Source organism: Sarcophilus harrisii, chromosome 4, assembly GCF_902635505.1.
Source record: "Sarcophilus harrisii chromosome 4, mSarHar1.11, whole genome shotgun sequence".
Taxonomy (NCBI): Eukaryota; Metazoa; Chordata; class Mammalia; order Dasyuromorphia; family Dasyuridae; genus Sarcophilus; species Sarcophilus harrisii.
Window position 1 is genome coordinate 410,451,014 of NC_045429.1, and position 26,179 is coordinate 410,477,192.

Below are 26,179 nucleotides of genomic sequence, written 5' to 3' on the forward strand. Positions count from 1 at the left end.
TTGTGTACAAATGGACTATTTTTAAAAAATTCTATTCTTTTTTTGCAGAATGCCTTTGTGCTGTTTCATTTTAGAATTGTAAATGATCTCTAAGAAACCTGAAAGTTAAAGAAAAAGGGCAGTGGAGGGAACCAACATTCGGTTCCTTCCTCTTTATGCAAGAATCTTCAACTCTATCTTTCTTTTAGTAAGATAAAGTCCTTGAACAATTTTATATGATCAAGATGATACCCTATAGAAAGAAGCTTTGAAGAGAACCCAAGAGAGACAGTCAATTGGGAGGAAACTATCAACCTATGGAACAAGGACTTCTAACCTTCAGCATTGGACTTCTCCCAACCTTCCAATATACATTAGGCAGCTCATTCCATCATTTTCAACATCATTTTGTGGGGGTGTAGGTATAGGTACACATATACAGAGAGAGAGAGAAAGGCAGACACACAGAGAAAGTTATGTTTGATGTTTGGGATGAGGAACTCCATATAAATGGTAGTATAGTAAACATGAATATCTTAGTGCTATAAACTTGAGATGCAAAATTTGAGTTTGAACTCTATGATTTGGACCATGCCAAAGGATTATAAAGTGTTCCTTAACTTCCTACAGGATTGTGAAATCCAGAATTCCCACCATCTTCTTCAGCTTCACTTCCCTCTAAGATTTCCTGAGCAACAAATGCCAATGCACATCTGCCTGCAAGTCAAAGCGCTGCAGTGAAGTCCATGAATGCAAATTTTTCCATCAAAATTGAAGTTCCATTTATAGACAATTTACTGTCCCCAATTTACTCTTCCATACTGTGACTTTTTGGGTGAGACATAAAGATGGAATGGATTCTCTAAGCATCTGTTCTTTACTATCACAAGCAGGGAGTCCAGTTAAGTCACTAAGCATTTATTATGTGCTTACCATGTGAAAAGCTGCTTTAAGCAGCTGGGAATACAAATCTAAGCATATTGGAGGTCAAGAGACCATGCTCTCAAGGAGCTTACAATCTAATGGAGAAAGACAATACATAAAAAGAAGGTGTGGGAGAGGGGAAGGAGAAAGTACCTACATGGGGGTATGAGAGAGAGTCAGGAATGGCACATGGAAGAATGAAAACATGGCTGGCCTGGGAAATGGAGATTCTGGGAGAAAGAGACCACAGGGACAAAATATATTTCTAGAGTGAGGTTAGAAGTAGAAAAAAATTTCAGAGTGAGGCTATTGTGGTATGGTGGAGAAAATCTGGAGATTTAGGAGTAAAAGCCAACAGGAATAAAAATCAGAAGGTAGAAGAGACGTGTTAAGGATTCATTCAAACATGGCCTCTTAAGGGTCCATTGCTGGCAAAAACACAGAAGCTGACTGGACTTCCAATCTATAAAGAATGTATCTTCTCCTTTTGGGGAAAGATTTTTCCAAAAAGGAAGGTCTTTAGAGTCAGTATCTCAAACAGTGGCAGGTCTTTCTGAAAGTGAATGCAGATGTTAATCAGATGGCACACTTCATATATTCTCTGCTGGAAAGGATTTGTACCCTGCTCAACATAAGGATTGTCATCAGTTCAGTCTTTTTTTTTTTTTTTTTAAGGATGATAACATACAAAATAATACAAAATACAAGAATGATTTTCCTTTTGTTCTTATAATAATATACAGTTGTTACAATTATACAATAACAATTGTAACAATTTTACAATCTGTGGACTATGAGAAGTTGAGTATATACATCTACTATACCCACAAACAATTTACTTATATAAATACATATGTATTATCAACCCCAAAGCACTATTATGTGACAGACACTGTGTTAGAGAGATAATGATAAAAATGGAACAATTCCTGTCCTCAATTGGCTTATAGTTTACCCCGAGGAAAAATAGGTACATATGTAAGTATACATAAAAAATATACTACATAGGTTGGGGATGGGAGGAGAGGCTCTAACACTTGGTAGGAACAAGAAAGGTTTCACTTTGAAGGTAGCATCTGGGCTCAGCCTTAAAGCAAATTAGGGATTCTAAGAAGCAAAAGTCTAACATAATTCATCACTCTTATCTTTGATATTTTCTTTTTCTCTAGGTTTTCCTGACACAGCCCTTTTCTGTTTTTTCTTCTAATTATTCCTTCTCAGTCTCTTTTGCTAGATTTCCATCCAACAGTGATTTCATCACTCTCAAAAACTATGATTAAGGAGGAAGGGAATAAACATTTATTTAGCACCTGCTATTATGTGCCAGGCACTATCCCAGGCAATTGTAAGATATTATCTGGCTTGATTAGGGACATTAGAGATTCAGTCCATCAGGTCTCTGTTCTGAGTCTGAAGTGCCCAGGAGAGAGAAAAACAGGGCAGCCAAAATAATGAAGTTTTAAGAGCGTTTATTGCTAGCTAGTGACTGAACCCCAGCACCAAGATGGAAGGGGTCAGTAATGAATGGGCTCAGGGCCACATATTTATAGAAAGAAGAGAGAGACATCAAAATGTTTCTTGATACATTTGTCATAATAAAGGAATATCTATTCTAAACAAGAGGCAAAAAAAAAAGTTATCACTCTAAGGGGGTCATTCCCAGACAGCAATAAGCAGTATTTGTTTAAGCTTATCAGGTTGTCAAGGTCTTGGGTTTGTCAGGACAGTACATCTGGGTTGTTAAAAATACCATCTGCATTAGGGAGTGAAAAATTACTAATAGACTTCTAACTACAAAGATTTAAGATTATGTTTCTCACGGTCCCATTTGGGGTGCTTTTCCATTTCAAGTCCTTTTCTCTTCTTCCTCTATGCTGCCTTGGTTGGTGATCTCATCAGCACCCAGGGATTCAATTATCATTTCTATGCAAATAATTTCACCTATTTATCCAACCCAGACCTCTCTCTCTTGACCTATAATATCCTATCTCCATCTGCTATTTGGGCATCTCAAAGTGAATGTCCTATAGACATTTTAAATTCAACATATTCAAAACTGTATTCATTAACTTCCCCTAAAACCCTCTCTTCTTTCAAGTATTCCTGTTACTGTTGAGAGTACCATCAATCTTTCGTGACCCAAGCTGAAACTTAGATGTCAGCCTCATAGCTCATTTTTTCTCATCCCCCCGCACATATCCAATCTGCAGTCAAGTTTTGTTGATCCTCCCTTTGTGATATCTCTCCTTTGACACATCTACCACTTTGGTGTGTGTCTCATATCTATATTCTGTATAAAGTGTCTCCTACTCCAGTCTCTTCTCCACTCAGCTGCCAAAGTGGTTTTCTTAAAGCCCAGGATGACAGTTTCTATCCCAAGCCCATTCAGCCCATTCCAACCCCATTCCATAAATCCTAGTGTCTTCCTATTACCTCCAGCATCAAATATAAAAATCCTTTGTAAACTCTATATAACGTTGCCCTTCCTTCCACCTTTCAATTCTTCTTGCACCTTACTTCCCTCCTCTTAGTGATATAGTGATTCTCTCCTCATCTCTACTTCCTAACCTTATTCTCAGATAAAATCCCACCTTTTGCAATAAACTTTTCCTGATCTCCCTTAGTGCTAACTTCCCTCTGAGATTATCTCCATTTTATCCAGTATAAATTGTTGCAAGAATTTTTAAGATCCTTGTCCAAATCAACCAGCATAAGATATAGACAGGTAAACTAGAATTTATTTGTTCATTCAAGAGTGTGACACCCACCATCAATGGTAGACAGGTATATCTCACAAATCCATAAATGACATATATGTATGCACACATATACATGTATATGTTCCCCCATACACACTCCACACCCCTGTCTCCTAGCTACTTGTCTCAGAGCAAGTAACAAAAAAAAAAAAAAGATGTATTTCTTACAAAGCAATTTTGGTAAGAGTAGGTAGGCCTATGCAGGGAAAAGTATTTATTAAAACAGAAAGATGCTTAAATTATTACAAAGAACAAAATGTATTGAGAGAAGGGTTTAGCTAGGCAGAGCAGTAGATAGAGTGCTGGTCCTAAAGTCAGGAAGATCTGAGTTCCTAGGCAAGTCACTTAATTTCTGTTTGCCTCAGTTTCCTTCTCTGTAAAATAGCATTTATTTCCCAGAGCTGTTTTGAGGATCAAATAAGAAAAATATTATTATAATGAGTGGCACAGAGTCTGGCACATGTTAGCTATTATTGTGGTTGTTATGGAAAATTATAGTCATTTACACTACACCAAAGAAAATTTGACCTCCTTTATTGATCAGTCAATGACTTGGATAATTTGAATACACTATAACAAAAATCAGAGGCAGCTAGGTGGCTCAGTGAATGGGACACAGTAGGACCTGAGTTAAAATCAGGCCTCAGAATTTTCTAGCTCTGTGATCCTGGACAAGTCATTTAAATTCTTCCTCACTCTATTGGAGAAGGAAATGGTAAACCAGTTCAGTATCTTTTGCCAAACCAAACCATGGAGAGACTTGGAGTGCTAAAGTCCACAGGGTCATGAAAAGTTAAGACATAATTTTAACAGCACTTAAAAATTAGCTCATTTAAAGATTAGGTGGCAATAAAATGTCCACTAAGGTCAACATAGTTCCTTTATCTCAAGCTTTAGAAAGTTTATTTTAGAGAAAAAAATCATGAGTTCAATACCTCTAAGCATCCAGTTGGAAAAAAATTTTAAGATTTAGACAGAGGTTGGATTATATTGGTTGCATTTTTACTCATTCTCCCTGGTTCAGTGGAGCCTGTTCAACATAAGGATGTTGCTCCCCACTGCCATTTTCAGGTTCTTCCCCTTCCTCTATCAATCAGCAACCTTGGGTCCTTTGAGTTTTATGCTATTCATATCTTTCACACAATCAAAATCCTGGTAGTTGTTGCCTAGAAACCTCCCTAGTCAGTGTCCTTCCCTGAAGAGTTGGACACCTGGTTTACAATTTTTCTTGCCTTTTCAATTCCTATTTTCATTCTGTAGGTTGATGAACTGAGTGGTTAGGGTATTTGAAGGAGATTCAAGTGGACTTCAATTTATGAAGGACTTCTCCCTTAAATATCCAAACTACTCAATTCCTCAACTTACAAACCTCTACCCCACCTCAGCCACACAGCAAGATGGTCACACTTTTGACCTTGCCATTATCCACAAATGTACCAAAGAATTCTGAAATTCCCTGGTCCAACCATAATCTATGAGCTATTCACCCCTTCCCTCTCCCCTCTGCCTTCCCTTATATAACTGCCAAAGAATCTGAACTAGTAGCTCCTCCACTCTCTGATAGACTCACTCAGCAATTTGCATTTTAATGGGGAGACAAAAAGCTAAAGAGAGGACCCAAGAGAGAGAAATTCAAATCAGTGAAAGTGAGATTATAAGATATAAAGCTGGGTCCTTAGCAAACCATAGAATCACAGGAATTTAGATTCAGAAGGGATGTTAGACATATTATTTAATTCAATTGTCCCATTTTACAGATGAAGAAATTGAGATCCATAAAAAATTATGTGATTTCTAAAATATGACACAGGAAATAAAAAGGAGAGTTGGGATTTGAATTCAGGACTTCTGATTCTTAGGTCCAATGTTCTTTCCACATATAAGTAGCTAAGTTTTTTGATACCTCTAAAGTCCTACGGAGAAGAGCATCACAAAATGAATAAAGTTAGTCCTCCAAAGAAAAATAACAAACAGGCATGATGATGGTCGGAGGGAAGCGCAAGGAAGATTCTAATCTGAATTAAGCACAGCTCTTCTCTTGTTTCTGTGGGTGACATTAAGACTGACCTGAGCCACAGATGGCCAAGAAGACTGAGTCTTGGTACCCAAAACAGAATTAGCGGGCTGAAAGCAAGACTCACCTACCACTGAGTGGGGCTGAGGGGAAGGATTGAAGCAGACTTGCAAAATCTAGGTGTTTCTGGTCACTTATGGCAAAACTGTCCGCATGGACCAAGATGTTCAGAAGCAGGCCCGCCTGGAAGAAACTGGGGTTTATGGGAGTAAAGGTAACTTTCCTGTGGCCTCAAATAGAATCCAGGTCTCTAACTTTTCAGTCCAGTTGTGGTAAGGTCACAGGGTTTGGGGAGCAAGAAGAGGGAAGCATTTATTAAATGCCTACTCCCTGCCAGACTCTGTGCTGAAGAGCTTTACAAATAGGAGTTCATTTAAGACTTTCAAGATGAACAAGTTTAGTCTTATTTTCTAGGTGGGAAAGAAAGGGAGGCTCAGAGAGAAGGAGCAAGCTTCAAGTCCCAGAGCTAGCAGGTGTCAGACTCAGGATTCCCATCCAGGCCAGTTGCATTTGGACTTCAGTCCCTGCTCGCTATGCCAAGATGCAACTGCTATCCCTCTCTCTTAAGTGTAATGCCGAAGAAACTGAGCAAGACAGAGATTAAAGACCAATTCAATAGTTTATTAAATGGAGAGAAATACCGGGACCACTGGATCCCAGGGCTAGAGGAGACTATCATCTCCAAGGGTCTAGCCCCGAGTATCAGGACAGCGAGCCTTTTATGGGATAACAAGAACAATGACATAATGCAGAGACCTAGGTGGGGATAACCCCATAGAAGGAGGTTATTTACTGATATTCTAATGACATTAAGGAATGTCTACAAAACCTTTAAGGTCCCCTCAGCCATTAAGAGGGGACGGTCATAACCTAAGGCAGAATACGAACTAGGACAATTGGAGGAACTGGTCACCCCATTAAAAGGGAACTTTGGCATTACATAAGCACCCCACAAACACCATCAAATTGAGGGGTTTTCCCATTGCTTCAACATTCCTTGGCGTCAGTCTCATAGCCCTCCAACCGCCGGCCCGCAAAGGCTTCTCCTGGAAACATGAGCAGACTGCGAGTGACAGCGGGAAAGAGCGGCGGCTGCAGTTAGAAGACCTGGATTCGAATCCTGTTTTTATCATCACTCCCTTTAGGCCTGCGAGAAGGCCATTCAGCATCCCAGGGCCTCCGCTTTGTCCGTAAAGCGAAGGGGCGGGAGCTGCGAAGGCGGGGGAATCCGTGACTCCGCCAATCACATCCTTCAGCGCAGCACGGGTCGGCCCCCGGGCGGGATGAAGCCGCAGAGCCAGCGGCCTGCGGCCTTGCTGCGTGGCCCAGGTGTTTCCTGGGGGAGATGCTCCTGAATGCGGCAGGTGGGGGGCCTGGCCAAGCGGCCTCCAGTCCTACTCGGAGCCCGTTTCCTCGCCCGTGAAATGGGGGGATACTTGGAGCATCTGCTGAGCAATCAGATGAGGATGCAAAGGGCGCTGCTCACGTACTTCATCCTTGTTATTGTAGGCGTAGATTCATAAAGCGTCAAAAGATAATAGGCTCCAGGTGGAAAACGCCTCCCTCTAGAGGGCGCTCCACTCTCCCTCATCGGAGATCCCCACCCAAAAGGCAGGGCCTTAGCCCCGGAGGGGGGGGGGAACCCTTCCTGGCACGATGACGTCGCGGGGCGGGGCCAGAGAGGATGGGGGCGGGGCGGTCTCGAGTGACGCCAACGGAGGGGCGGGGCTTTCCCGTCAGTCAGTCCGGTTCTCCGTTCCTTCCCGGGACCGGAGGTAGGTTGGGGCCGCGGCCCGCAGAGATTCGCGAAGGAAGATGGCGCCGCCAGCGGAGGAGCGGGGGCTGAAGAGCATCGTGTGGCAGAGTGAGTGCCGCGGAGGCCGCCCGGACCTCCTTCTGGTCCGCGTCCCGGGCAGGTCAGGGTGGGGAGAGCTACTTGTTGCTTCGGGACCTCCCCTTTCCCCCGCTCTCCTCTGGGCACGGCCCCTCGTACGCCTCGGGCGGCGCCCCGGGCCTCCCCCCGGGGGCTCTGCCACCACCGGGCCAGCGCTCCGCCCCCTGCCCCGGCTCCCGCCTCTCGCGCCTGGCTGCCAGGCTCGCCGCCTCCGCGGGTCCGGCCGGGGGCCCAGGGGCCGCCGGGCGGGGCGGGGCGGGGCGGGGCGCGCTGGGAAGGTTGCCCCGGGTCTGGGCTCCCCGAGCAGGAAAAGCTTTTTGTCCCGGGCCGGCCACCTCTCCTCCCGTGCTGTGCGGGTGTGTGCGCGCGCGCCCCCACCTGTGTGTTTGTGTGTGTGTGCGCGCGCCCTGGGACCTGAGACATAGTGAGGGGCCGAGAGAAGCTTCGCGCTGGCAGACGCACAAGTAAATGTGTGTGTGCGCGTGCATAGTGTGTCAGTGTGCACATAATCACTTATAGGTGCACTGCATACGCGCACTGTATCGGTGTGTGCACGCATGCATGGCTTATTCACTTATATTTGTGTATTATGCTTATATACAGTGTGTTACATTTATATGTGTATACTTATACGCACTTATCTATAAGCTACAAGGAGACAGTGAGGTGCAGAGAGAAGCCCCGTGTGGCTGCTTCGCACTGACAGACGCATAAGTAAATGTATGTGTGTGTGCGTGCATAGTGTGTCAGTGTGCACATAATCACTTATAGGTGCACTGCATACGCGCACTGTATCGGTGTGTGCACGCATACATGGCTTATTTACTTATATTTGTATATTATGCTTATATACAATATGTTACATTTATATGTATACATATATGTACATATCTATAAGCTACAAGGAGACAGTGAGGTGTAGAGAGAAGCCCCGTGTGGCTGCTTCGCACTGACAGACGCATAAGTAAATGTGTGTGTGCGCGTGCATAGTGTGTCAGTGTGCACATAATCACTTATAGGTGCACTGCATACGTGCACTGTATCGATGTGTGCACGCATACATGGCTTATTTACTTATATTTGTATATTATGCTTATATACAATATGTTACATTTATATGTGTATATGTATACGCACATATCTATAAGCTACAAGGAGACAGTGAGGTGTAGAGAAAAGCCCCGTGTGGCTGCTTCGCACTGACAGACGCACAAGTAAATGTGTGTGTGCGCGTGCATAGTGTGTCAGTGTGCACATAATCACTTATAGGTGCACTGCATACATGCACTGTATCGGTGTGTGCACGCATACATGGCTTATTCACTTATATTTGTATATTATGCTTATATACAATGTGTTACATTTATATGTGTATATGTATACTTATACGCACTTATCTATAAGCTACAAGGAGACAGTGAGGTGTAGAGAGAAGCCCCGTGTGGCTGCTTCGCAGTGACAGACGCACGAGTAAATGTGTGTGTGTGCGCGTGCATAGTGTGTCAGTGTGCATATAATCACTTATAGGTGCACTGCATATGTGCACTGTATCTATCTATGTGTACACGCATACATGGCTTATTTACTTATATTTGTATATTATGCTTATATACAATATGTTACATTTATATGTATACATATATGTACATATCTATAAGCTACAAGGAGACAGTGAGGTGTAGAGAGAAGCCCCGTGTGGCTGCTTCGCACTGACAGACGCACGAGTAAATGTGTGTGTGCGCGTGCATAGTGTGTCAGTGTATATATAATTATTTATATGTGCACTGCATACATGCACTGTATCGATGATGTACATATGGGTGCATGCATACATTGGTTATTTACTTATATTTGTATATTATGCTTATATACAATGTTACATTTATATGTGTATACTTTTATGCACATATCTATAATCTACAAGGAGACAGTGAGGTGCAGAGAGAAGCCCTGTGTGGCTGCTTCGCACTGACAGACGCATAAGTAAATGTATGTGTATGTGTGTGCATAGTGTGTCAGTGTGCACATAATCACTTATAGGTGCACTGCATACGTGCACTGTATCGATGATGTACATATGGGTGCATGCATACATTGGTTATTTACTTATATTTGTATATTATGCTTATATACAATATGTTACATTTATATGTATACATGTATGCACATATCTATAAGCTTCAAGGAGACAGTGAGGTGCAGAGAGAAGACCTGCTTGGCTGGTTTGTACAGACAGACAAATAAATGTGTGTGTATGTGTATGTCAATTTATCCCTATAATTACTTACATAAGCACTGCATACATGTGCATATGCGTGTGCATATACATGGTTTGTTTACTTATATTTATATATTATGTTACATTTATATGTGTATGCATTCTATTTATATATTATATGTATATATATGTGTATGCACACACACACACACACACATTTAGGCTCCTAGGAAATGGAGTGAGGAACAGAGAAAAGACTTGTTTGGCTGGTTTGCACAGACAGACAAGTAAATATGTTGTATGTGTATAGATTTGTATGTCAGTGTATACTCATAATTACACTTACATATGCCCATACATAGATATGTAATATAGGTGTATATGCACACATGTGCATGTGTGCATGTATATATATGTACACACACACACATATATATATATATATATATATATACACATATATATGTGGTTTATTTACTTATGTTTATGTATTATATTTACATATGTAAACATGTATATACACATATAGAATCTGAGGAGCCCCAGTGAAGTGCAGAGAAAAGAGTGTCTGTCTGGTTTGCACAGACAGATAAGTAAATGTATATGTGCATTTATGTGCGTAGATTGATATATCAGTGCATACCTATAATTACACATGCACTGCACACATGTGAATATGCACAAGGCACCATGCATATATGGTTTGTTTACTAATATATACACATATTTATATACATATATTACATTTATGTGTATCTATTATATTTATATGTGTATACATGAGTACACAATATGTTTCCAAAGAGATGGAGTAAGAAATAGAAAAAAGACTGTTTCACACAGATTCATAAATAAATGTGTATGTATGTGCATATAAATATAGGTGTATGTATATCTATTTTTGTGATATACTCATAAATATGTAAATACATGTAATTACAGAGAAGATATTGTGTGAAAAAACAATAGCTGCTTGTGTATATGTACAGATTTGTATATAGATTATATACATATATTTACACTTACATATACACATGGAAATTTATCATGTGTGTCTGTTGTGTGTATATATACATATGATCAAAAACTTTTGATTATTCCTAAATATTTTTCTGAGATGAGAAGATTAAACTGGTTTCCACCAAGATTAAAGCTGAGCTAGTGACATGCCCTGTTAGCTGCTGCCTCTGCAGAACTCTTCCTTCCCCTTTTGCACCCTCTCCACACTCCCCCACCCTCAGCTTTTGAGCTGTGCCAGGCAGCAACAAGTACTTAATGAATAAATGCTTGTTGACTGCCTAGACTGGCCTGTGCTGATGTGCCATTTATGTGCTGCTGTGTCACCAGTGAGGTCATTCACATTGTTGCCCCACATCTAAGCCTGATAAGTTGGAAAAGGAACACCACTAAAGTAGGGAGAAGGGGCTGTTATCCGTTGACCTAGTTGAATTGAAAGTAACTTGAGGTCTGGTATAATAATAATAGTGCATTCTAAGAAATTTATGTGCCAGACAAAATAGAACACAAAAAGGGGAGTGTGGTACAGTGTACATATGTACATATAGAGAGCAAAGTACATAAAACTGGGAGGGTGAGGAAAGGATTCAAGGAAAGTCTGGTAACTACACTGAACCTAGAAAGCTCCCTCACCCAAAAAGATGAGGGAGAGTATCCTTGACATGGAAGACAACTTGAACAAAGTCACAGGGCCAAGGAGACGCCTGTGAAGTCAGGAAACAAGCCAAATTGGTTGGAATGTATTGTTGAAGGGATTCATAGGATATAAGTCTGGAAAATAGGTTGGAGCCAGATTTTTATCAGGCTTTAAATGCCAGATTTGTATCTTAGAATAAGTAATATTTACATAGCACTTCGAGGCTTTCAAAACATTTTATATATGTTATTTCATTTGGTCTCAAAAACCCTGTGATCCGAATGCTATTATCCCCATTTTACAACTGACAAAACTAAAGTTAAGTGATTTTGCTCAGGGTCACATAAGAGGCAGTATTTGAAATCGTTTCCCCGATTTTGCCAAATTCAGTGTCTGAATAAGACAGTGAATAACTGTCATCTATCCTCGAGGAAATAAATAGTAAATTTTGAGATGGGGAGAGTATCAGCAGTATCATTTTGAGCAAATCAAGAAAAGTCTCCTGAAGGAGATGGAGAAGGGAACACTTGAAGCATTCTAGGAATTATAAGGCAGAAGTAAAAAGTGAGTGTACTCTGGATATAAGAACAAAAAACAACATTTTGTGTATAAGAAACTGCAAGTAAGCCAGTTTCACAACTGAATTTCTGGGGAAAGTTGTCTGCTCTTCCTTTAAGTTATATGTGATTGAAAAGTAAATAACTGATTGGCTTTTTAAGGAGTTAGCTTTGATCCTGGAAATATTAGAGACATCCTATTGGATTTTATTAAGATGGGGAATGACATGGTCAGACGTGCTTTAAGAATATTACTGACATTTGGATAAGAGAATAGATTGGGAAAAGGAGAGACTTAAGGAAATTGCAGTAGTCTGCGTAATAGATAGATTACCTGAACTTAGGTAGTGATCATGAGAAAGAAAAGAAAATTCATGAGAGATCTAGAGATCTGGCAACTTATTGGATATGAGGAAACCTAGAGAGAAAAAAGTATCAAGGACAAGATAATTGATTGTTAAAGGCTTCAGAAGGTCAAGAAGAATGAAGATTGAGGAAAAACATAGATGTGGCAATTAAGAGATAATTGGTAACTTCAGAGAACATAATGTCAGTTGAGTTATGAGCTTTGAAGCCAGACTTTAAGAGAGTTAAGAAGAAACTCAGAAAATGAAGTAGAACAAAGAGCGATCCTTCTCAAAGAGAAAAAATTACTTTTCTCAGATTAGCTGCGTATGGGGGGAAAAGAGACAGACAGACACACACACACACACATACACACACACACACGGAGAGAGAAAGAAACAGAGACAGAGCAAGAGAGGAGAGAAAGAGAGAGAGGGAGAGATGACAATAGCTAGTAGAAGTGAAGGAGCAAAGTGAGGGATTTTTGAGATTGAGGAAGACATGGACATGTTTGTAGGCAGCCTTTATTAAGCATTGTGTCCCAAGCCACTGTCCAATTCAGAATCCAAGGAAATCCAAGCTCAGTTCCTGTCCTCAGGGACCTGGTGGAGACAACAATAAATTATTAAGTACATATATACTGGGTAAATAAAGGGGCCATCTAAAGGGAAGGCATCTCTGGCTGGAGAGACCATTTCACCTTGATGGGATTTTTAGCTGAGTCTTGAAGAAAGTCAGGAAAAATATTAAGGTCAAGATGAAGTGAAAGAGTATCCCAGATGTGATACAAAGAACAGAGATGGGAAATTCAGTATTATATTTGAGAAACAGCAAACAGGTCAGTTTGAATAGGAAAGTGAGAAGGCAATAAGGTTTCATGTAGTACTTACTATGTGCCAGGCACTGTACTAAGTGCTTTCCAAGTATCTCATTGATCCTCACAATAACCCTTGAAGGTAGGTGCTGTCCCCATTTTCCAATTGAGGAAACTGAGGCAAATAGACTTTCAGTGACTTTTCTAGTATCACACCACTAATACGTATGAAAGTAAGATCTGAACTCATGTCTTCCAGATTCTAGGCCCCCTGCTACCTAGATATCTCAGAACACAATTATAGAGTTTCTAGAGGGGGAAGTAAAATGTAAAAACAATGCAAAGTTGGTAACCAGTTATGAAAAGTTTAAATGCCGAACAGTGGAATTGATATGACTTTTTTTTCCCTTTGGAGGCATTAGGGGAATATTGTAGCTTATTGAGAAGAGGGTGATATGGCCAGACCTAAACTTTAGGAAAATCATTTGGCAGCTACGGGGGCAGTGGATTAGAGAAAGGAAGGGATACAAACCAGAAGTCTGCTCTGATAGTGATGAGGAAGAGGTGCGGAGGACCTGCGTTAGAGGGGACTTTGTGAGAGGAGGCAAGGGGAATTGTGAGAGACCCGACTTCTCTGTTCCTGCCGTCCCTTTGTTCACCCGAGCTCCCAGACACCTCCTTCCTTTACTCCTCATCCATCCCACAGTTTGTTGTCAAATCTTGGTATTTCTTTCCTCACAGAACTCTCTTGCTTATTTTCCTTTCTTTCCATTCTCATTCACTGTCTTACCATAGACTTCTGTCAACTTTTGCCTCCACTATTGCAATAGCCTTCTAACTGGTCTCTCCTTCAGACTTCTCCCCATTCCAATTCATCTTGCTCTTAGCTCCTAAAAGTGATCTTTAAGATGCTGTGACACTCTGGTTAATAAGCTACATTGAGTTTCGGCTACCACTAGGATCACACATAAAAGAAAGTCCATTGATATTTGAAGTCTCTCACAACTAGCCCCTTTCCTATTTCTTCTTTTATATTTTTAAACCATTCCTACACTGGCCTACATGTTACTCCTTGAACATGACACTGAATCTCCTATCTCTCTTCCTTTGCACTGACTGTTCCCCCCACATGTAGAATATTCTCTATCCTTATCTCTTCCTCTTCATTTCTCTGACTTCCTTCAAGACTCAGCTCAAATGGTGAAATCTTTGCTGATATTCACCTACTCCTTTTTTTCTGCCATTACTTAAGAAGGATTTTGTTTTGGTTATATATTTGTGTTTCCACGTTATAATCTTTTAGTAAAGATGAATTATTTACAAAGTACCTATTTTACAAGTATTTCTTCATACTAAATGTCATGTGTTCTAATTTTTTAAAGTTACTACATTAATAAATCAATAAAAACTTCTTAAATGTTGGAATTATCTGGTGATTCATGAGGCACAGGTACAAATATTTACAACTTTCTAGCAGTTTCCTGTTCCTATCCCTTTTTTTTAAAAGATAAGGAAAGTAATGTTCTTTTTTATAATTCACTGATAGAAGCAAATTTTCCTGTTTTCCATAAGTACTTATTTTTAAAAACATTATTGTGGGAAACTAGTGAATAATTTATACTGTTTTTAGTATATTTTGAAAAAAATCCCGCCTAGCTATGTTATATATACATTTTTATTTTTAATTTAATTTTTAATTCACAAAAAGCCTAATATTTTTGTCTCTCTCCCATCACCCCTCCCTCATGAAAAAAACTAAAAATAAAAATATTGTAACAATTATGTACATTTATGTATGATCAAGCTAATTCTCACATTTCTGATGTCCAAAAAAATGTATATATTACTCTGTAACCTGAGTTCATTTCTTTTCTGTCAGGATGTGAATAACATTTTCATCATAAGACCTCGAAGATTTGTGACTGAGCATTTGATCATTGTGTTATTCAGAGTTCTTAAGTCTTTCAAAGTCATTTGTCTTCAATATAGTTGTTATTTTGTAGCTATTATTTTTAAATAATCAATGTTTTGAGTGGTATAATTTCCTTATTAGTATGCCATTTACTTTTGTGGAATCAACTTTTTCTGATAGTAATCATTTTCTTGGATAAAGGTATAGAATATCTGCTCAGATTGTAGATGACAAAAAGTTAGATGTAAGGGGTTGAAAGAAAAGAACCAGTATTTATTAAGTGCGTATTTTGTACCATGTGCTATGTTGAGCATTTTACAAATATTTGATCATAGGTAGGGATAGCTGATAAGTTTCATATCTGGATTAAAAAAGATCTCAAGAAACTAGATCAACTAGATCAACCCAGATCTAAAAGAATGAAATTTATATCAAATTCTAAGATTGGGACACAACTAGTAAAAAAGTTCTGAAGGTTTTAGTGCATCACAGCATCAGCTAGATGGCACAGCAACTAAGAATGCTGGCCTTGGACAGTTAAAAATACGAGTTCAAATCCTGTCTGAGACACTTAGCAAGGCACTTAACCTTTCCACCTCACTTTGTTCTATTAAACTGAGATAATAATAGCACAGGGTGATTATGAAAATCAAAGGAGTTGTATGTGGGAGTACAATAGTTGGCAAACTTTAAGGTACTATATAATTGTAGCTATTGTTATCACTATGAATCACCAATATGAAGCAACAACTTAAAAAGCCACCAACTCAAGCTAAGAAGAGCGTAATGTCCAAGAATCAGAAGGAAAGATCCCTCGTATTCTGTCTTCCTTGATGAGAACACATCTGTACTATTCAGTGAAGTTATAAGCACCCACATTTCTTGAAGGGTATTGATAAGCTGAATTGATATTGATCCTGAATGGGTCAATAAGAGTAACAAGGAGGCTGACGATCATTCCATACAGTGGTAGGATGAAGTAAGTAGTGATGTTTAGGCTGAAGGAGCAAAGAGCTCTCTCCCACAGGAGAAGTTGTCTCCATTAGCAGCGCCTATGCACTAGAATTTTAGAATTTGTGTTTCTTGTTGAAATATAGGTTGGATTAGGTAAAGTTTAAAGCTTGGAAGAGACCTCAGAAGTCATGTGGACCAAATCCTCCCTTTTACAAAAGAGAGAACTCTAAGGCCCAGATAAGTGAAATGACTTGCCCAAGGTCACACAGCTGAGCACATGAGATTTCAACACAGGTCCTTTAAGTCTAAATCCATGCTCTTTCTAATGTCATGCTACTGAATTCCCTTCCGATTCTGAGACTCTCTGAAAAGACAAATAACCCATTATAACATATTTAACATAGAACTACATGTTTTTTGTTGTTAATGTTTTTTGGTTTTTTGTTTGTTTGTTTGTTTTTAATTTAAAGGCTGGGTCTCTCATCTAACCTGGAAGTTTAGGGGCTTCCCACAATCCTAATTCATTAGTAGGATTATTACTGCGTGGAAACTTTGACTACTGTTTCCAATCTCGCCAGATCTCCCCCTCTATAAGTAATCTAGTGGTCCTCTGCTCCAAAGGGCTTAATTTCCCAGTTGGTTTAGTCCACTTCAGCTCAGAACTTCTACTGGCTTCTGCTTCTCTGGTACTTAGGATAACTGGACATGTATCACCAAGCCTGGATCATGTTTGTATTGAGAGGGTAAAGGTACCAGTCTTATCAAGGCAGCTGGATGGCATAGTGGATAGATCACTGGCCCTGGAGATGGAAGACCTGAGTTCAACTTCAGTCTTCTGGAGTTTCTAGCCCTATCACCTTGGACACGTCACTTAAACTGTTTCCCTCAGTTTCCTGATCTGTAAAATGGGGATAATAATAGCAACAACCCAAAGTTGTTAGAAGACTCAAATGAGATAACATTTATAAAGCACTTGAAACTGTACCTGACACATTATAGGCACTATATAAAATGCTAGCTATTATTTCAAATATTGTAGTTATACAGAAAATAAATGTATCATTATATTATCATTTTGGTGTATATGAGATTTTTTTGTTTGTTTGTTTCTGCCTTTTTTGGGGTATGTGTCCATAATTGTTAAATAAAGACTCTTGGCATATTTTTTCAAACTAATCTTCCTTCTCAGCTCCAGCCAAACTAGGCTAGTCATTTCCCCTTGCTACCCCATATACATTTCCAACTCTGTCCTTTGGCTTTTGTTAATACCTATCTCAGGGATATTCTCCTTTCTTTCTTCTCTCCCTACCTCTATCTTCTTCAAATTTTACTAATCCCTAAAGGCCAGGTTTGATTCTTTCCCTTCTGTGAATAGTTCCCTTGTTCCCCCATGCTAGAAATGGTCTTTTCCCTCCATGAATGCCCAGGCATCAGTAGTGTTCTGTACACCCCACTCATTTGGCATTTATCTGTCATGACATCACAACATAAGTTAATGTGTTTTGAATTAATGTCCTGTCTCTCCCCCTACCTCCTGGAGGGCAGGAACGCTCATCCTCAGATGAGCATAGTCAGTTCTCAGTATATGTGTGTGGAATGACTAGTTATAATAGGTGAGAGAAGGGTTGTGGGAGCTGGGGAGGTGTTTGGGGGAAAAGCAGAAAAGAAGGGATTTTTTTTCAGAGTCTGCTAGGTAGTTCAGTGAATAGAGTACTGGGCCTCAGGTCAGGATAGATCCCCCCCTTAGGCACTGATCAGCTGTGGGAACCTGAGCAAGTCACAATCTATTAGTTTCAGGTTGCTCAGCTATAAAAATACCTACCTACTAGAGTTATTATGAGTATCAAATGAGATAATATATATATATAAAGTACTTACTATAATACCAGACACATAGTAGGTATTCCATAGGTGCTCATTACCTCCCTTTATAACAAATCAGAGAAGATAATTGTAGATCTATAAAAGAGTATGGTATGATATGTAACTGTGGGTGAAATTAAAAAGAAGGATATTTAAAAACTGAAAAGAATCTCAAAGAAGATAGAGATATAAAAATATTTTAAAGTTTATATATAATAAAAAAAGCATTTCGATAACAACATAAATATTGCTCCCCCATTTAGATGTTTCTTTTGAATCATTACATCCTTGAGAAACTTTAACTCATCACAATTGGCTATTCTTTCATATGAGCTTTACTTGTTTTTAGTAACCTAAACCAGTGATAGTTGTTTGATAAATTTCATAGTAGAACAATTCAGTTTTCTTAGATAAGATAAAGAAAATGGGGACATAAGCGGTGTTTTCATTCCTTTAAAGTTGAAGATTGAGTCTTGAAAAGGGAGAGAAAGATAAGGGAAGTAAACAAACAGGTGGCTAAATAGTTTAAAAATAGGATTTGGGACTCTTGACCAGGAAAAGTGTTTTCTCACAAGGACCAGAAAGAGCCCCCTTATCTAGAAGTTTGCTGCTCTAATCAATAGGATTTTTAGAATGTTTTTCACAACTATTGAATTGTGAATGGCATTATATAGTGTGCCATATACAGTATAAAAGTAACTATAGAGACAATATACATTAACACAAAAATTTCCAACTTATAGCAAAATAAAAAATATAACTATGCTTATGCTTGTATCCATTTGTGAGTTCCAACATAGACCACAAAGCCTACTCATTCTATGCAACCCTATTTATTTCTGTTCATTCATTTTTATGCCCAATCCCACATTGTCAAACAATAAAGATATGGAACATACTGATCTGGAAATAGGCTGTACTTATATCCTAATCTAGCTTTCATAAAACCTAGTTGTGGCTTTTACTTGTCATATTACCATACACAGTTTAAGTCTTTCTGGTTTCCATAGCAGCAGCAGAAACAGTTGCAGCAGTTTTCCCAACAATTGCTATAAGATAAATCTTGTATTACAGATTCTTGCTATAAGATAAAGGAAGCAAATGCTTTCTACTTGCAGCTCACTCTTAACTATTTTCTTCAGCCTCTTATATTACCGTCTGTTAATTCTAACTCTTTCTTTTTCTTCCTCTGTGTACTGGGCTCCCCTCTCTCCCCATATAAATATGTGTGTGTGTTTATTTTCCATTTAAAGATATGTCATTTTATAGATGTTTTCTCTGTTTTGTGGTCAGCTATAATTAGATAAACATAATAGTTGCCTGGAATTTAGGCAGTGTGGTGTTCTCTTCTTTTTTATAATATAAAATGGTTCTCTAGGAGCAGGTTTCTTGGGGAGGTTTTCTGGAGGCAGCTTTAGTTTCAGTTCAGAGTAATAATCACCCCAAATACAGCCAGCTGATAAAATCCAAACGTTTATTTTCTTCCAAGTCTCATCTCTTTCCTTGGGCCCGAGTAGCTTTCTTAGAGGCCTCTCAGCTTGTCCTTTGTCTCCTCCAGCTCAACTCCAACTCCTGGCAATCTTCCGAACTGAACTGAGTTCACTAACTCAGCTCCTTTTTATGGTCTTTTAGAGGTGTGAACTCAAAGGTTGACTCCTCCTCCAAGAGAATGGGATTGTGGGTCTCTGACTTGTGAATCTCATACTGAATACTTACTTGTGAATCTCCCAAAAGTGTGAACTCCAATGAGTACTTAAATACATTAGTGAGTTAGAGAATTTGCTAAGTACCATGCTAAATTAGGCAATTGACTTATCACTTTGTAAGGATTCTAACAAGGCAGTTCTTAAAAAAATAATAAAAGTTGGGTTTAATTCCCCTATACCCTACTATGTACTTACTGCTTTGGACTTCCCATTTAAATACATATCCACTTTAACCCTCTAAATAATTAATAGAGGGTATGTCCCCAGCCATTTATTTATATTTATATCTTAGCATACATTTTTAAGTCTACCTGGCTCCTGATATCTCCAGTATCACCCAAATACATCATTACTATTGGAAACCTGGCAATCATAATTTTTTGAATCCAGGTTTTAATCATAATAAAGATTTGAGTGAAGTGGGAAAAAATATATAACATAACAAAACATTTGATTCACACAAAAATCTTGGGGAATAGAAAGATATTGTCATTTTACAAATAAGGAAACTGTCTCAGATCTCTCACTGTCTATTAAAAAGTAATTAAAATTAAAACCCAAGTCTCCCAGTTCAATCTTTTCCCAGTAGCCTTTTTCCAACTCAAATGTTACAATGCATGTCTTTTAAAATGCTAATGTCAGTTGAAAATTATAATGATGTTTTGGCTAAGATATAATTGAAAATGTACTTTATAATAGTTTAGATTTGTTGGAATTAGTTTCTTTGTTTCCATCTGTATTAGCTAGAACAAATATTCTTTTTTTAATAATAGCTTTTTATTTTTCAAAATACTTGCAAAGATAGTTTTCAGCATTCACCCTTGCAAAACCTTATTCCAAATTTTTTTCCTTTTCTTCCTACCTTCTCCTTGACAGCAAGCAGTCCAATATAAGTTAAATACTTACAATTCTTCTAAACGTATTTCCACATTTTTCATGCTGCACAAGAAAAGCCAGATCAAAAAAAGGAAAAAAAAAAGAGAGAGAGAAAGAAAAAACAAACAATAACAACAACAAAAGGTGAAAATACAATGTTGTGATCTACTTTTAGTCCCCATAGTCCTCTTTCTAGCTGCAAATGGCTCTCTTCATCACAAGTCTATTGGAATTGGCCTGAATCACTTCTTTTTTTTTTTTTTTTTTTTAATTTTGAATCACTTCATTTTTAAAAAGAACCAAGTCCATCACAGTTGATCATCACATAATCTTGTTGTTAAAGCAAATATTCTTACTTTGAGAATTGGAAAATGGGATGAGGTGATAGTTTAACAAGTATTTTCCAGATTTAGTTGCTTACTTTTGGTTTTACTATTTTAGTAACAGATTACAACTTTGAAAGTATAATTTAACCAAAAATAAAGTGAATTGATAATCCATTTAGAAAGTCATTCTTAAACTACACTAACAATTTCCTATATTGTGGGAACCACTTTTTAAGTGAGTTTAGTGTTTTTAACTGTGAAAATATGTAATTTTTTCCCTATATTTTAAAATTTTTAATGGTATATTTTTTTCCAATTATAAGTAAAGGTGGTTTTTTATGTTCATTTTTATAAGATTTTGAGTTTTAATTTTTTTTCTCCCTTTCTCCTTTACCTCCTTCCTCCCCAAGGTAGCAGACAGTGATATAAGTTGTACCTGTATGATAAGTTTTTTTTAACAAAATATAGAATTCTTTAATTTATGTTTTTCTTTTCAGAAATAAAAACAACAGTACTTGATGATTGTAAGAAGGAAGGAGAATGGAAGGTAAAAATTGCATGTTTTTTCAATACTGTGTCTGCAACTGGCAATTATATTTTTAATGGAATTTAATGCCAAACATAAGCAAAAATGTATGTTTGAATGAATTAAAAAGTGTTTATTATATACAAAATGCTGTGATTTTTTTACATATGAAATGTAAGGAAATAAAAACGGTCATTTTTAAGTCGTCTTGAATCATAGAATAGGAAAAATATAAATATATTCAGTTTCATATAGAGCCTGTATTGTTGAGCATAGAGAAATCTAGTTTTCAGAGCGCTATAAATTTCATTCCAGCATTGTAATTGCCCATTCTATTTCATAGAAGAACTTGCTTTTATAAGTTTATATGAATTTTGTTTATATGATTAATGGAAAATATTTGATCCTGTATTAGGAGTCATAAGTTATTTAATTTTTAATTTATTTTTATTTTTAGATAATGCTTTTAGATGAATTTACCACTAAACTTTTGGCATCATGTTGTAAAATGACAGATCTTCTAGCAGAGGGTATAACTGGTAAGTATTCACTAATATTGTTGATATCCACTTTGATTATTGGGAGACATGTGAGAGGTTTCTGGGTCTTACTACAAAAGTTTGAAAGTTTTTATGAGATTGATAATCATCAAGAAGGGCATGTTTTTCACCATATTAACAATAATCAGATTTGATATTTATATAATTCTGTATCTGTGCTAATACTCAAAATTGAACAAGTACAGTAGTGTCTATTTTAATTTTTTACTTGAAGAAATAGTGCATTGTCAAACTCAGGTCTTTATCTTTTGGTTTGGCTTACATGTTTTTCTTTGTTATAAGGAAGGGGTTCAGTGGGGTGGGAGGGTGTGAGTATGGGTGTGGGGAGGGAGTGGGGGTGTATGCGGAAGTGAGAATGTGGGGGGGACTGGAGGGGATACTAAGGGGGTATTGTGATATTTCATTACTTGCTCCCAAGGTTACAACATGTGCACAAATAAATATAATATGGGGTCATTTGAAGGGGGAAAGAACAATTAGGGGCTTCTGAAAAGGCTTCACTTCTTGTGGTACTATCTGAACTAACTGTTAAAGGAAGTAGGGAAATACCCCTTATGGGGGGATGGCAGAGACCCAAAGAAGTTAAAAATGAATATAGAGAAGTGGGAAAATGAAGAAATGTTTGCGGAGATGTCTGTTCTGTTTCCTCACCTTAAGTGGAGAAATGTATAGCTCTATTTTCCAATCAGAGGTACAAAGGGTAAGGATTCTTAAAGATAACAATTGCAAGGGACCATGTTTCAGACATGGAGAGCAACCTTATTATAAGCATGAAGGCAAAAGATAGTTTGTCAAATTGAGGAAGCAGCTAGTAGTTCAATTTGTTTAGAACTTAAAGTATATTTTGGAGAATAATGTGAAAAAAATCTGAAAAGGAACAATAGAGCCAAATTATAGGAGTTGATGTAAGAAAAAGTCTCCAAGATAACATACTTGACAAACCATTCAGCTTGAAGACCTCCAAAGAAGAAGATCCTATATGCTTTTGTCCATTCTACTTTTGGACAGCTAAAATTGCTAAGAAGCTTTTCAGGAATTCAAGCTTCGATTCATTTATATACCAAATAAATAAAATGATGTATGAAAATGTAAAAGATAATTAATCATCAAAGAATTATAAGGCATTATCACATTTACTTAATTCAGATAAAACTATACTTGTACAGTATCTTAATTTTGTAATCTTTCTTGAAAAATATTGGAATATCCAATAGCCCTCATTATTAGGTATTCTATCCTAATTCAGACTCTGTTCTTGCTTTATTTTAAGCTTCTTAGCTTTTGTTCTTGGTGAAAATAAAGATTAATAACTTGTAGTCATCTTTACCATATTGTTTTAAATATTGTAAGATTATTTAGTCCTCTTCAGATCTTTTGTTATCCTAGTGAAGTAATCATAATAGTCTACCTTTGTCATGGAACTCAACACTATTGAAGTATGTCATTTCCAGGTAGTGAGCCCTCAAATTATACATGATATTCTCATAAAGACTAATCAGTATTGAAAACAATAATATTACTGCAAACTTTACTTAATATGAAATCCTGATAATAGTAGTTTCTTTTTGACTGGAAAAATAAATATTATTTATTTATAAAGAATTTTGTAGTACTTAAACTAAACATTTAGCTCATAACTTTCTATGAACATCAGAGCAATTGATTAAAATTCAAAATATCTGGGTTCTAATGCCAGCTCTGTTACTTAATAGCCCTATAATTTATCCAATGGTCAAAGGATATGAACAGACAATTCTCAGATGAAGAAATTGAAACTATTTCTAACCATATGAAAAGATGCTCCAAGTCATTATTAATTAGAGAAACGCAAATTAAGACAACTCTGAGATACCACTACATACTTGTCAGATTGGCTAGAATGGCAGGGAAAGATAATGCGGAATGTTGGAGGGGATGGGGGAAAACAGGGACATTAATGCATTGTTGGTGGAACTGTGAATACATCTAACCATTCTGGAGAACAAGCTGGAATTATGCTCAAAAAGCTATTAAACTGTGCATACCCTTTGATCCAGCAGTATTACTACTGGGCTTATATCCCAAAGAGATCATAAAGAAGGGAAAGGGACCTGTATGTGCACGAATGTTTGTGGCAGCCCTTTTTGTAGTGGCTAGAAACTGGAAACTGAGTGGATGTCCATCAGTTGGAGAATGGCTGAATAAATTGTGGTATATGAATATTATGGAATATTATTGTTGTGTAAGAAATGACCAACAGGATAATTTCAGAAAGGCCTGGAGAGACTTACATGAACTGATGCTGAGTGAAATGAGCAGGACCAGGAGATCATTATATACTTCAACAACAATACTATATGATGACCAGTTCTGATGGACCTGGCCATCCTCAGCAACAAGATCAACCAAATCATTTCCAATGGAGCAGTAATGAACTGAACCAGCTATGCCCAGCGAAAAAACTCTGGGAGATGACTAAAAACCATTACATTGAATTCCCAATCCCTATATTTTTGTCCACCTGCATTTTTGATTTCCTTCACAAGCTAGTTGTACAATATTTCAGAGTCTGATTCTATTTGTACAGCAAAATATTGGTTTTGGTCATGTATACTTATTGTGTATCTAATTTATATTTTAATATATTTAACATCTAATGGTCATCCTGCCACCTGGGGGAGGGGGCGGGGGGGGTAAGAGAGGAAAAATTGGAACAAGAGGTTTGGCAATTGTCAATGCTGTAAAGTTACCCATACATATAACCTGTAAATAAAAGGCTATTAAATTAAAAGAAAAAAAAAAGAAGTCATTTATCCTCTCAGCCTGTTCACTGCCCTTTAAAATAGGGTTTTATTCCATCATCCCAGCCATTTATCAAAGTTTTTAAATAGTATTAAGACTTTCCTTAGAAAATAGTTTGTTCCTTATGTTGTTACATATGAAACCATGATTTTTCATTTATATTATTTAATAAATAAAATACTCATTTTACATAGTTAGTGGAAAATGTAAGCTAAAACAGTTTTCAGGTATTTCCATGAGTGTTTCTTAATACTTATCACTGCATTTCATAGTAGTTTTGTAACTCATCCTTTACCAAATAGAAGAATGTAGCATAAAGGCAGAAATCAAAACATTTCCCTTTAAATTCCCAATGATAAAATTAAAATAAAGACACCTAATAAGCTCTCCAAAATAAGTATATTGAATATTGAACTTAAATAGGATTTTATAATTAAATTATTGGGAATAAATAACCAATTAAATTATCAGTACATTTTGAAAATTTTCTTCATCTCATAATGTAACTTTAGCCACAATTTTACTTTAAGAGGTTGGATCCAAGATAAACTACAGACTGCATTAGTATTTTGCTTTTCCAGACTTGGTGAGGAGAGGAGAGGGGAAGCGGATATCCACATTTAAAAGAGAAGTCAAACAATAGCCCTTCTTTCTTATCAGCTTGATTAAATGTTTAATTATGGCTAGGGTTTCTGGGCTTTTTGCCAGTGACATATTTTTAAGGTGTGGTATTCTTATTTCAGCATAAAACTTTTTCAATACTAATTTGGAAGTGAAACTTTTTAGTCTAAAAGTTATCATGGTTTTGAAAAGAAATAATCTTGTAACTTTTTTTTTAGTATTTAAACATTTAAAAATTTACATTAGTTGATATCAATGGCAAAGAATTGTAGAATGACTGATGAAAACATGTATTGACTGAATTCTAGTAAAGTTTTCATAAAAATTTCCTGAAACAATATTAAAGTGTTATTTTAAACAGTTTTTAAAGTATTAAACTATTTAATGATACATAAAGAAAATTTTTTAGAAATGATGCTCAGATACATAATCATTACTCAAGACAGCATTACCAAATGTTATAATTAAAAACTTTTTTAAAAGTTTTTTTCTGTTAATGTGCTTTCTCCCCATTGTTCTTTTATTATCTTTCATATCCCCAGACTCCCCATTTTGCTACATATTTTGGCATATTTTATGCAGTCAGTCAGCATGTGCTTAGCAATTTTAGCCATTGTCTTGTAAAGCCATTTTCTTGTTCCTAAATTACTTCTGCTTAACTTTTCTTCATAATGAAGAGGCAGTCTCATCTAAGGATTATTGAATGAATAATGCTACTAATGGTTCATTAGTTATATTCCTCATACGTTTTTAAGAGCTCTCATTTATCAAACGAGATAAACCATTTTGAAGGGAGTTATATAAGTGGTGAGCATACTATATCCTACGTGCTAATT

The 26,179-nt window shown here is 37.3% G+C and overlaps 1 protein-coding gene across 1 annotated transcript in view; it reads left to right on the forward strand.

Annotated features, from left to right (window-relative positions):
* The first annotated feature begins 7,449 nt into the window (after positions 1 to 7,449).
* The window catches only part of STXBP3 (syntaxin binding protein 3), a 58,437-nt gene continuing 39,707 nt past the window's right edge, over positions 7,450 to 26,179 (forward strand). The window contains exons 1-3 of the mRNA XM_003769726.4: positions 7,450 to 7,600; positions 21,353 to 21,402; positions 21,839 to 21,920. Coding sequence (XP_003769774.1) covers positions 7,552 to 7,600; positions 21,353 to 21,402; positions 21,839 to 21,920 — 181 coding nt within the window. The 5' untranslated portion in view covers positions 7,450 to 7,551. The remainder of the gene's footprint in view (positions 7,601 to 21,352; positions 21,403 to 21,838; positions 21,921 to 26,179) is intronic.